Consider the following 13,303-nt stretch of genomic DNA (forward strand, 5'->3'; position numbering starts at 1 on the left):
CATCTTTATACTGAAGACAGATGCAAATACATTTACAGATGTCTGTCTGCTCTTTCTTTACAAAACTTCATACCCTCCTTTGAAAGCATCCGTATTCCAGTTTTCCTTATTTCATGACTGTTTACAGCTTGCTATTTGCCTTACCCAAACCCTCTTCCGTCCTTCCCTTAGGGAATCCATCTTTCAAGCCCTTCTTTCTAGCTTCTCTATTTCCAATCTAACAGCATCTCTTGACACCTTCAGTTCTTATACACCACCTTATTTTCTGTTATTGCTTTCCTGATTTTACCCCATGAGCCTCAACATTTTCTTCTTCTTCTGATCTTTTTCTGGCTTAGTCTGTCTCACTCTGCCTTGCACAGGTTACTCCTAAATCTCTCTACAATAGATTATTAGGAGAGTAAAGAGATAAGCCAGAAGGTGGAAAATAGATTAGAGAGTTAAGTGATAAGACAGAGGGTGCGGAAAGGTATATCAAGTAGGGTCAGAGCAGGAAGAAGTCCTAGAGTTCAACAGATAGAGTTTTTTTGAAGCAGGTTGTGTTGGTTATTGCTCTTAAGTATAGAGGCAGCTTATTCCAAGCAGTGGACAAAGAGTGGTTATCCAGAAGTTTACCAGTGGTTTTGTTAGGTTTGTAGATCTGCAACAGGAGTTGCAGAGAGTGCGGTGAGGTATGTAAGGAGAGATGAGAGTTGAGAGGGCAGGGCAAGAGTGGGGCCGAATAAGGATGGAGTGTGTCAAATGAAATTGAGGCAGTATTCGGGCCAATTTAACTTTTTCAGGAATAGACAGTGGTGAGAGTTATAGGGTTGGTTTGCAGCAACTCTAGCATTTTTTTTATACAGGAGTTCAAGTTTTGACAGCAGACTCATTTGAAGGTAGGTAAGGATAGGTGAAGCATAAAATAGACTGGAAAGTAGACCGGACTGAGCTAGAGTGAGTTTGGATTCAATAGTTTGGAATCTTTTGTTTCTGCAGAAGACTGAGCTTTTGATGAGTTTTCTTAATACAGTTGTGGATGTGGAAATCAAGTTTACGTTGGTCATCTATAATGACCCCAAGCAGTTTAGTGTGGGATTCAGCCTTTATAGTTGTGTTGTTTAGGGAGGAGACAGTAACGTTAGATTTAAAGAGTTGGAAAGATTTAGGGAGGAAGAGAAGGAGTTTAGTTTTATTTGGGTTGAGAAGGAGTTTGTGGAGAAATGGCTAACTTCTAATAGAGTGTTAAGATTCCTGGGTAAGTGTGTGTAAGTGGGAGAGATTATCAGAGACAGAAATGACTGTACAATCATCAGCATATTGAATTAAAAAGGAGTTGTGAAAGGAGAGAGAGGGGTTGTTGATAAGAATACTAAATAGAAGGGGTCCAGGGACGGAGCCTTAGCAAAACCCTGTTTGGACTTGGAGGAAAGAGGAGGTTACAGAGTGCCATCTGACAGATTGAATTCTATTAGAGAGATAGCTAGAGAACCAGGAATGAGCAGAAAGTTAAGATCAGACAGTTTGGACAGAAGTAGGTTGTGAGAGCCAGTATCAAAGGCCTTAGAGAGGCCAAGGAATAGGCAATATACTAATTTGTTGTTGTCTCTAGATTTAGAGAGAGTTTGAGTAAAGGACACTAGTGAATTAGATGTACTATGGCTATGGCAGAAACCATGTTGGGTTTGTTTGAGGAAGTTTTCTTGTAAAAGGTAAGAAAGGAGCTGTTTATGTATACATTTTTCAAGAATTTTTGATAGATGAGATAGAATCGCAATTGGCCTGAAATTAGAGTGTTCTGTAGAGTTTCCTCCTTTATGAAGGTGAATAAAATAGATTTTTCCAAATATTAAGAACTGTGTTTCCTTGATGGATCTGTTAACTAGTATGGAGACAGGATGAGCAACGGATTTAGCAGCAAGCTTAAGGAAAGGAGGAGGTAAAGTCTGATGAGGAGCAAGTTTTGAGTTTACTAAATAGTGATCTAATATAGGCAGTGGGGACAGGTTTAGACAGAAAGAGGTAGTGAGAGATAAGGGGGGAGAGGTAGGGGGAGTCATCTTTTGATCACTTTTAGCTAGTGTCTGTATGGAATCTATGAAAAGGGAGTTAAGAAGTGTAGCAGTGTCTAACGGAGAGCTATTAGGGGAGGAGAAGCCTGGGTGTAGCAGTTTATTTACAGTATTCCAAAATATTTTGGGGTTAGAGTGGGGGTTTTCTTGTGGCTTTAGATGGAAATTTTTTTTTGTCTACGATGACTTGCTTTTTTTTTTGTTAGGTTACATAGTTCTCTGTAATATTGAAGTCTGGAAGGGGATTTTTTTTTTTTTTGCCAGTTTCTCCATGCCAAATCCCTGTTGTGCATGAGGGTGCAAGTATTAGAAGAAAGCCAAGGAGCATAGTTGTTTTTTATTCTAACCTTTCTTACTGGGGCTACAAAGGTTAGAGTGTTAAGAAAGACGTGGTTGAATTTTTGGATGGCTTCTTCTAGGGGTAGATAATAGAGGAATGACTAGTTTATTGCTGAGGGTATAGTGTTAAGAATATCAGGGTTAAAATGTGATAGTTTTTGGCAATGTCTATTCTGATGGGATTTGGAGTACAGAGGGGTGTGTCTGTGGACAGAGGTAAGGTGGTGGTCACTTAGGGCATCAGGGAGGGTGAAGGGGTTGTGGTAGACATGAGGGTGGGATGTGAGGATCCAATGTGCTGTACGTAAAATGACAAAATGTGGCCAGTACACCCAGTGTAAATACATTTTGGAGGTTGATAGAGTTTTTATAGATGGATATGGGTGGGTGAGATTTAACCAGGAAAACAACTGTGGGACGAAATATGTGGTTTATGCAGGTATAGGTCAGGTGTGTTCCAAATTTTACATTGGGAAAACTAAGAACGCCTTTAGGACACACATATACCAGCATGTATGATAAAGGGAAAGGCAATCTTAAAAAATGCATTAGCCAAACACGTTAACATCTATCCAGGTCACCACTTCAAGTTTACAGTCCTGGAATGGCTTGTAATGGATGAGACAGGAGGCTACACTGACCAAGTACTAGAATTCAAAGAATTATTATGATAATTGAGGGTTAATGTCACCATCAGTCCAGGACTTAGTGACATGGTTTTTCTCTCTCTAGCTTTTTAAAATTAAAAGCAAATTTTCTTTTTTAAAGGTGACAACATTGTTATTACTGTTGCAACCTTGTAAATATTATAAGCACTATTATTATAATTATGCTAACAGTAAAAATCGCATTATATATTGTATTATTTTTGCATTTTCAACTGGTACTTTCCATATACATGGTTGATAAATTATTCTATAACAGGTTTTTTATATGTGTTTATATATGTACACTATTATGTTTCAACACATTTCATATTTTTTCATGCAGTTTTTTTTAAGTATAAGGGAGTCTGTTTCTTTAAATCTACATATATTTATGAGTTGCATACTAATCCGTTAATGTGTTCAATGATTTTAATATAAATAAGATGTGTAGGAGTGATATTGTCATTCTGTGGAAGTCATATGCAATTCTGACGAAAGTGCTCAATAAATTTTGGATTTTCTGGCATCCAGCTAGTGCTTTTCGTGGTTCTCAAGGACATACCTCCCTTACAATAGCCAAGAGGTTACCGCCCTCACCTCTGGTCACCAGTTCTTGGAGTCAGAAACGGTGGCCTGCTCAGTGGCTTTGGACCCAACTGATGTTAGTCTGGTGTTGGGAAAGGCAATTACTATGGAAATATTTGCCTACAAGAAAGATCATTAATAGTTTTCTTAAACATACACAAGAATCATTTGCAATGAAAAATTGAAAAAAATGTCCCCAATGGGTACTTATCTGAGGCATCTGTAATCTCTGGTGAGTAAAGCTAACCAGTGGACTGGCATCACTAAAGAACAAGTTGTGGAACATCGGACTACTGCACAGCAGAAAAGAACTGAAGATGGTGTCAGCTGATGCCTCTTTTACACCCTGATGTGCAGACACTGGTCTGCATGAATAGCCACCAGCCAAGCCATACTAAAAAACTCTGTTGTTTGGGCCAGCCAGTGGTTTCTGTATGGCAGAAAACCCCCAAGAATTAGTACTGTAACACTGACTACAGTGAACAATCAAAAGATTTTCTACATGCAGATGTCATAATTAGTTTATTATAGAACCCATAACTTATTGAAACAGTTTGACCCCCAGCAGGACTTAAACCCAAGTACTTTTATAATACTCCACCATATAGCCACTACACATACCACAGCTGCACAGTTTCAAAGACAGAAATAATTCTGCATATAAAATGTTACAGCCGCATGTGTGTACATATATATACACAAACACACACACACATACATATTTAATGGGTCTTAGTTGAGATGATCAATTTTTTTTAGAAATATTGCACTTCATATTGTCAAGACCATATAATCCATTGATCCATCCATCCCCAACCCCTTTTTCCCATTACACACATGAAGCTGGGGAGTAATTTCAACAATGACAATAATCCGGAGCAAGGTTTACACCGCCAAGTGGCTAGCCCTGCCGTGGTAGTTCATCCACACACACACACATGCATGCACAAGCACCTATGGACAATTTAGAATGTCCAGTCTATCTATTGTATGTCTTTGGTATGTGGGAGGAAACCGGAGCACCTGGAGGAAAGCCATTTAAACACAGGCGAGATATGCAGATTCAACACAGAAGGCACCCCAGCAGAGAATCTAACCAGAAAATGTCTTACTGCGAGGAAATAAAGCTATTCACTGTGTTGCCATCAAGAGCATATGATCAACGTTTTAAAACATTGAATGGAATGTACTGAGATTGTGGTACAGTGGGGATCAGGGAATATTCCCTTTCCTCACTGTAGTGCAATCTTGGACCTAATGTACATAATTAGCTGGGGGTGTGCTGGCATCCACTTTCCAAGCTTTTTTGAGATGAATTCTTGTGCAGTATTTGTCCAACTGATAATTTTGGGGAGAGGCAAAAAGATCTATGTCTGGGCTCCCCCATCTTTGTGTCAACATGCTGAAGATTTGTAGATCCAGTTTCCATTCGTGTGGGTCCATACGATTTCTGCTTAGTTCGTCTGCCAGAGTATTTTGCTTTCCTGGCAGGAACTGAGCTTGTAGTTGTATTTGGTAAGTCAAGGCTGTGTTTCACAAAGCCATGGATAGTCTGCAAAGGGGGGTATGAGTGGGTACCCCCTGCTTGTTTATGTACCACAACTGTGGTGTTGTCCGTCTTTATCAGTAGTTGTTCTGGATGAAGAAAGCCCTTGAAGGCCGTCAGAGCATTCTGTACAGCTAGCATTTCTTTCTGGTTGATATGTAGGTGCATTTAATTTGGGCTCCATTCGCCCTGAATGCATCTCCCTGCCAGATGGGCCCCTCAAGCATAATCTGATGCATCTGTAGTCAGGTTTTGGGTTGCAGGGGGTGGAATGAATGACAGTCCCTTGTTTTGGTGACAGGCCTCTGCCCATCATAGGAACTCCTGTTGCAGGCAAGGAATGATAGGAATCATTGTTTCCAGGCAGTGACAATGTTGACTCCATAAGCTTTTTAGGTACCACTGAAATTTCCTCATATGCAGTCTTGCACATGGAATTAGTATAATGCAGGAAGCCATGAACCCCAAGGCCTGCAGAATTTGTCTTGCAGATAGCTGGGTTTTTGTGGGGACTTGTTTGAAGTATGTCATCAATTGATTTTGGTTGTCTGGCGTGAGTAAATCATCTGGGCAGTTGTATTCAAGCTTGCACCCAGGAATGTAATTATTTGAAAGGGTACCAGTTGTGATTTCTTTTCGTTGATGGTGTACCCTAGGCAAGTTAGAAGCCTTTTTACAAATGCCAGACGTTGTAGAAGAGTGTCCTTGTTTTCTGCCTGAATTAGACAATCATCCAGTTAAGGATAAATTTGAATATTTCTTTGTCTGCAGAATGCAATTATTAGTGCCAGGCACTTTGTGAAGACCCTGGGCGCAGTAGATAAGCCAAAGGGCAGTGCAGAGAACTGATAATGCAAATAGCCTGCTTTGAAGCGGAGGTATCTTCTGCAATATTCTCTGATTGGGATATGCAGGTAAGCCTCTTAAGTCTAGAGTTACCAACCAGGCATCCTTGCCCAGCATAGGCAGTAACTGTTGTTGAGTCAGCATCTTGAATTTTGCAATGTCCAGGAAAGTATTTAGAATGGACAAGTCCAGAATTGGACGCCATGATTTGTCTTTTCTGGGTACCAGGAAAAGTCTTGAATAAAAACCTTGTCCTTTTTCCTTTTCTTGTACTGGATGAATAGCCCCCATATCTATGAGGGACATAACTTGTTTCTGGGCCTCTGCCCAATGATTGGAGGCAGATCTGGCCATCCGTTTGGAATTGGCAACGTATGGCAATGAAATCTGTATCCTGGGATACTATATTTAAGACTCACTTGTCCTGAGTAATTATATGCCAATTTTGTGCATGAAGTGGTAGTTTCCCCCCCAAAGGGGCTGCCAAAAGATAAGTGCTTGGAAATGGCAGAGGAAAGTCATTGAGACTGTTTACCATAGGGAGGGATGTTGCTACTTCCAGATTTGGAGGTGGAAGCACCCCATTGTTTTGTTCTGTAAATTCCTTGCGACTGAAACCTGGAGCCTTTGGAATGTCTGGGCTTGGTCTGAGCGGCTCTGTTGGGTACTGGAAAGGACCAATTCTTAGTAGGCCAGTGCCTACTGAACCTGGTAGCTGCAGTTTTTACAGTTTTCATAGATTTAGCTTGGTCTTCCATCTTTTTCAAAACTTCTTCTGCCTTATTACCAAACAGACTATCCTGTTGTAAAACAGCATCCAACAATTTTGCTTTAACATGATCAAGCAGACTTTGCTCCTTGAGCCAAGCATGCCTTCTTATCACAGATCCAGTTATGGCGGCCCTGCAAGAGGCCTCCAAGGAATCAAAACCACACTGCAAAGTATGCTTTCCAACTTGTTCAGCCGAATGCAATAAATCCTGTAACTATTTTCCACACAGTCAGAAACCAACATCATTTTCTGTTTCAGTAAGCCCATGACATGCTGCTGATATTTAAGCATATTAAATTGACAGTTTAAAGCTCTGATTGCCAGGGTTGCAGACGTGTAAACCTTACCCCATCTATCCAGCGCCCTTGAGTCTCTATCAGAAGGGGTAGGATTTTTAGCAGTAGAAGTCTTAACACCCTTGAGACCCTGAGAAATTGTTTCAGGATCAGCAGAAGGGTTTTTTAAAAGGAAATTTGTGGGAGTCAGGAACCCTGTAATATCTGTCTGGCTTACTAGGAGCCGGAGGCAGGGAATCAGGAGCCATGCTGGATTCTGAGAAAACATAAACAATGCCTAAAACAGGAGGTACAGCCAAAGGCCTATGCTGAGAAAGAAGAAGAAAATCCCTAAGCCTCATTTTGGATTCTGAAAAATCCTGACTCTCCCAATGAAAATGCTCCCTTAAGGTATGCAAAGTTTCCCCAAAAGAAAAATCCTCAGGAGGAGAAGCAGAAGGAATGGATTCTTCTGCATCAGAATCCTCATAAGGTGGAATAGAAAATTCCTGATCACAAAAGGAATCAGAAGAAATGGAAACCTGATCTGAAGATTCATAATCAGTGCCTTGCCTAGGCCTCTTATAGCAGGAGGGGATCGGGAACCCCTGATCAAGGTAATTAAATCCTCAGCCATTTTGATAATTTGTTTTTTAGGCATAGGGGCCTGAACACATGGCCCATGCGTCAGTTTTTTAGACATATAAGTTGGTTTTGGCCTTGTCTTTGATGATGACGCCAGTTTAATATACAAATCTTTAGGCCTGAAAACACCCTCAAAAGCCGGTGCCTGTTCAGCGGCTCTGGACCCATCTAAGGGAGAGACATCCGCGGGTTCAATACTTCAAGTGTCTCACTGCATAGCGGACTCCGAATGGGTCTTGGTAGAGGCCTGCGAATCAAAAGTAGCAGGCATCAGGGGCTGTAAAAGCGCCTCACTGAGAACCGGCGAATGGCTTAGGAGATGCTTTGTCGGTTTTGGACATCGACGGTCTGTCTCTGTCTTTTTCTTTGCGCTTTTTGTGAAGTCTGGTAGTCGGATTGCTAACAGACGACATTCCTGGATAGTTAAATCTTGAGCCAAAATATTTAGAAGCAAAAATGTACCGACATTTAATAGTGCGTTGGTTAAATTTAGCATAAAACTGACAGCAAGGCATGTTGTGGTCAGGGCCTAGGCAAGGAATACAGTACAAATGAAAATCTTTATGAGGTATTTGCTTCCCACAAGAAATACAATTGTTAACTTTTACTGACATCGGTAAGGAGCAAGAAAAAGTTTGTCAAACTGGGTACTTCGCTTTAGGTTGAAGACTTCGGTTCTGAAACTCGAAAATGAAAATTTCAGGAGTCTGCATGTTTTATACCCCTGACGACCTGACGTCATGGAAGAAGAGACAGCAACCGATGCAGGATCCAAGACTTTGTTATTCAGGCCGACTGAAGGCAACCTGCCAGCAGATTACCCAAATGTAATGACTGCAACAGTGAAACACGAAGAACATCTTCCTTACTCCCACTGCTCTTCTGTCTCGCTCTTAATGCAACTGTTTCAATAGTATGTGAATCAACTAATCAGGACTGATTCTCATTTTGCAGGGCAGGAGTTTAGTGCAGTCAGCAGAGCATTAAGAAGACACATTAAGTAGACCAACATACCTTGATATCTGGCAGTGAGCAACCAACACCAAAAAAAACATGTCAACAATGTAGAGTGTAAATACAGGTATATGGTTAACAGTCAGTAATAAGTGATAGGTTTGCTCCCACCAAGACAGGTTTAGCATGGAGTTTCAATAGACCTGAGCTCACAACACAGATTTGTTAAAATAGGCCAATGTAGCTGCTTCAGGGAAGTAAAACTAATGCCACCAGCATACAATGCCCCCCTTTTCTCATATGCTGGCACACTTTACTGCAAGGCATGCTGTATTTCGGAAGTCAGAATAACGCATACATAAATTAGTGTATCTGGATGTAAAAGTACCAGCTGTGGTGAGATAAAACAAGTGGAAATGTTGGCAATCTGTAGCCGCATACCTGGAATAAGGAGATCAGACCCATTTCTGACTGGAATCAAATCACAGAATAAGGATCCAAGAAATATGAACAAAGTGAAACTGCTACTAATCAATGATAGAGCTGTCGGTAGGACACCTCGTCATTCTGTGCCTCCCATGTTGTATACTAATGATCAGGAATAAGTCTTTGTTGACTTCCTACTTACTTATGCTAATCTGACTTCATCCCCTTCTCCAGGCTCTTGAACAGCTCAATGATGCACAGCATACATTTACTCAAAGTTGGGCCAGTTCCTTCCTGGTTAGCCCTTCTGGGCTATTAATTAAGATGACTATTATTTCCCAAACTGCATTCGATTCTCCTAGTTTATATTATGGCCTTCCTTCACCTAAACATCCAAGTTCAGACAACTTAACATATAGACTAAGCATGACTTTACGTTACTAGTGATTATACAGCAGAATTTATCACTTACTGGTTAGCATGCTGTTCTTTACCCGTGCCATATTTATTTAAGGCTTTCTGTAGCCATTTCTTCTTTACATTTTGCAGCATTTCTTGCAGCTTTCTCATTTTTTTCTTTTTATTTTATTTGCATTTGCTAACCATGGTAAAGCACTGATATAGGTGGATCTTTTCCAGAAACATTAAGGGGCTTGCTCACAGTTGCACAGTTAGGCAATTAAGGATGTGGGAATTAAACCCTGGACACTGTACCACAGGAAGCAGTTTGGTAATAGCCCCTTCATTTTCTGCACTAACTGCCAGACTTGTATTATGTGGTATTATTACCGGAAGTAAGCCACTTATTTCCTTGTAAGCCTAATTTTCTTTATGATGCATGTATAACACAGGGCTACGTCTTTGTTTTATTTGATAATCCTGGTCCACATTTTACTATACTTATTTATATACTAGTGCATTTGCATTGATTGAAAAACAGCAGAAAGTGGTCTAAGGAGCAGCCCATCTACCCAGCTCAGAAATAAAACACATTACATCTATTATAACACCAGCAACATGATTTAATGAATTACACAAAGTATCTGTAAAGTCAACCAAAGCTGGTTTATCAAACGGCCTGAGATCTGTTCTCTGTCAATGCGGAGGGGTTTATTGCCCCCCTTCTCAAACACCTACAACAGCTGAATGAACAGCACTAAACAGTCATATTAGAATGATGCAATTGTTAACAGCAGCTTATTCAAAAGCTTATATATATATATATATATATATATATATATATATATATATATACACATATATACATACATATATATCATGATGTCAGTGTACATCACAATACCAAAAAAAAAAAAAAAACAATCATAATAATACTACTAACAGAAATGGATATGTGGAGTATCATAACTTCCCACATGAGGCAGTTTGGAGGGACAATCTCATCCTGCATACCCACTTAAGTCAAACAATTTTGTGAAGAGATTGTTTCCTTGCTCTTCACATGTTGTGTCCATAAGTGAACAATACTAATACAGTGAGGACAGCTAGAGGATGGTTGTGGTCTTCCCTGAACAAGGCTCTTTACTGGGGCTCTGTAAATTAAGCTTCATGCACTTTAGAGAATTAGGTGAGCTCCAAAACTGGTACAAAAAGGAGTACTTACTCTTTACATGATTGACAGGAACTACACGGAGTATGACTGCAGAAAAAATTTTCTTTGCATCTGCACTTTGTATTTTGTGTTGTAGTACAGTTCTGATCTTCTTCCATGTCTGGAATGTAATGATTGTTTTTACGGTTTGTTAGAAAAAAATGGTGCAATTTCTTTTGAAGTTAAATAATAAACAACCTGTGACTTTTCCTAACAGACAAGTAAAACTACTGAACTTCTTAGGAACATGAAGTGTAATTAAAAAATTTCTCCAGAAGTTAACTATATTGTGGCATAAACAAATACAATAATATTATAATGTTTAAGAAATATAATTAAAATGCAGCTTCCAGATTAGAAAATAGTCAACTACCAATTACTGTGTTTGTCATACAAATTCCTGGGGATGCTATCATTAGTAAATTATGTTAAATACAGCCTAACTTGTATCCAAAAACCTGGACTGAAATGTCATTTGAAAAGAGACGGAGAGGAATCATGTCAGGTTGTTAAGCTCGATTAATGAACTGCATGCTGGTACTAGATGCTTCCATACTGGCAAATTATAATAATGTCTGTGAGAAAGTTGAAATTTATTGCTGATTAACATTAAGGAAGTACAGTAAAGGTGAAACACAAACTTAATACAAACATTATATATCAAATACAATCTTTTACTGGCCATACCAATGGCAGAAACAACTATATTAGGTAGAGTTAGAGAGAAAAAGAGCTTCTGTTTGTAGATCTACCTCTGTATCATCTAAAGGCTCTACAAGTACTTATAAGAGTGATGTGTCTTTATCAGCATCTATCTAATTAATTAGAATAACTAATGAAAGTCCTGAAGCCCCAGGGTTTCACACAACAGCTTCATTTATTTCCCTTTGTTTGCTGGGAAAGTCCATATATGCAAAGCCCCTTTTTAGTTGATGACCGAGGAGAAAACAAAACACATTATATACATTTGAATGAGAAAAAACTTAAATGCACTACACAGCGCTCAGGACTGTATAACATAACTTATGATCATGATGTTACATATATTAACATAGCATTTACAGCACAATAAGGTTACACGTGTACTGAACGGGTCTACTTCAAATCATCAAAACTCCTCATCAGCAAATCCCGTTTCATCGAGACGGGAACATCGAATCTTTATGTAAGTGAAACCTTAAACCAGCGAAAGAAAACGTTCACTGGGAAACTAACCACTTGGCCACTAGGACAAATACATAAAATGAAGCGATTAAAGCCCACCAAAGTGGGGAAATGAGACCCACACCCCCTATATATATATATATATATATATATATATATATATATATATATATATATATATATATATATATATACACACACACACACACACACACACACACACACACAGAAATGATAACATATACATTAACATGTCAACAAGAATTGAATAAAAATTTCAAGGAACAGATATTTTGAAGACAGCAAAACTGGTAACATATACATTAAATGTGCGATTAACATGGGATCAAAAATTGAAATTATACAACAGTATTTGAGACAAAAATAAAAGATACATTTAAACACTTGTAGTTATGTTTATCTCATGTTATCAGGGTTATGATTTATTTACATACTTACAGAAAGAGCTTTTTCCAATCAGATTTGAGTATTAAGTAGAAGAATAAGACCCTCAAATAGAGGGACTTTTGTAGAGAGGGGGTACTAAGAGGCGTACTCAAGGAGGAGTTAGGTTGGGTCCTGAGAAGGACAGATTTTGGAGTTAAGTAGATGGAGTTTTAATTTTTCTTTAAAGTGGCATGGGTGAATGGTGGAACACATGTCTCTAGGAAGTTTGTTCCAAGTTTGGGCGATGGCGTATTTATATAAGAGTTTGCCTACTGCTTTTTTTGGTTGGTAGGTGTGTAGTGGTTGCTGATTTGAGGTATGAAGAGTATGAGAAGGTGTGTAGATACATATGAAGGAAGAGAGAGGACGGCAAGATGAAGGCTTATAGAGAATGAAGTGTAACATTTGAAGTTGTGATAGCAACAGTAGGTGGGGGAACTCAAGCCAGTGGAGTGATGTAAGGGGCAAGCAGTGATGAGTGTTGTACGGAGAATTAGTGATGAATTTAGCTATCTTATGATAAGTTTGTTGGAGTTTGTTTAAGGTTACGGATTGAATGCTGGTGAATACAGGGCCAGCATAAAGAAGGGAGGAGAGCTTCAGCAAGGGCAAGTCTAGCATTTGGAGTTAGAATTCTTTTGTTAAGATAAAGTAAACCTAGTTTCTGATTAGTACTTTTTATGTATTGGAGAAGGTGCATATTAAATTTAAGTTCATCATCGATGATGATTCCTAGCAATTTATGTGAGTTTCAAGTTTAATGATTATGTTATTTGAGAAAGTGATAGAGAAAAGGAGGTTTGTGGTGAGTCAGAGAACAGGGAAGAAATAGTAGGTGTTTGGTCTTTTTTGGGTTGACAAGTAAGTTATTGGTTAGCCACTGTTCAGTAGATGAAAAGGTGTTTTGAGTGAGTGTTCGGAGATGTTATCAGAGATAGAGATGAGCACTGAATCGTTGGCATATTGTATGAGGGAGGATTGCTTGCAAGATGTT

The 13,303-nt window shown here is 39.2% G+C and overlaps 1 protein-coding gene across 1 annotated transcript in view; it reads right to left on the minus strand.

Annotated features, from left to right (window-relative positions):
• Positions 1-10,706: 10,706 nt before the first annotated feature.
• The window catches only part of FAS (Fas cell surface death receptor), a 228,610-nt gene continuing 226,013 nt past the window's right edge, over positions 10,707-13,303 (minus strand). The window contains exon 4 of the mRNA XM_044055606.1: positions 10,707-10,819. Coding sequence (XP_043911541.1) covers positions 10,707-10,819 — 113 coding nt within the window. The remainder of the gene's footprint in view (positions 10,820-13,303) is intronic.

This window comes from Protopterus annectens, chromosome 14.part0, assembly GCF_019279795.1.
Source record: "Protopterus annectens isolate FY-2018-M chromosome 14.part0, PAN1.0, whole genome shotgun sequence".
In the NCBI taxonomy this organism is placed as follows: Eukaryota; Metazoa; Chordata; order Ceratodontiformes; family Protopteridae; genus Protopterus; species Protopterus annectens.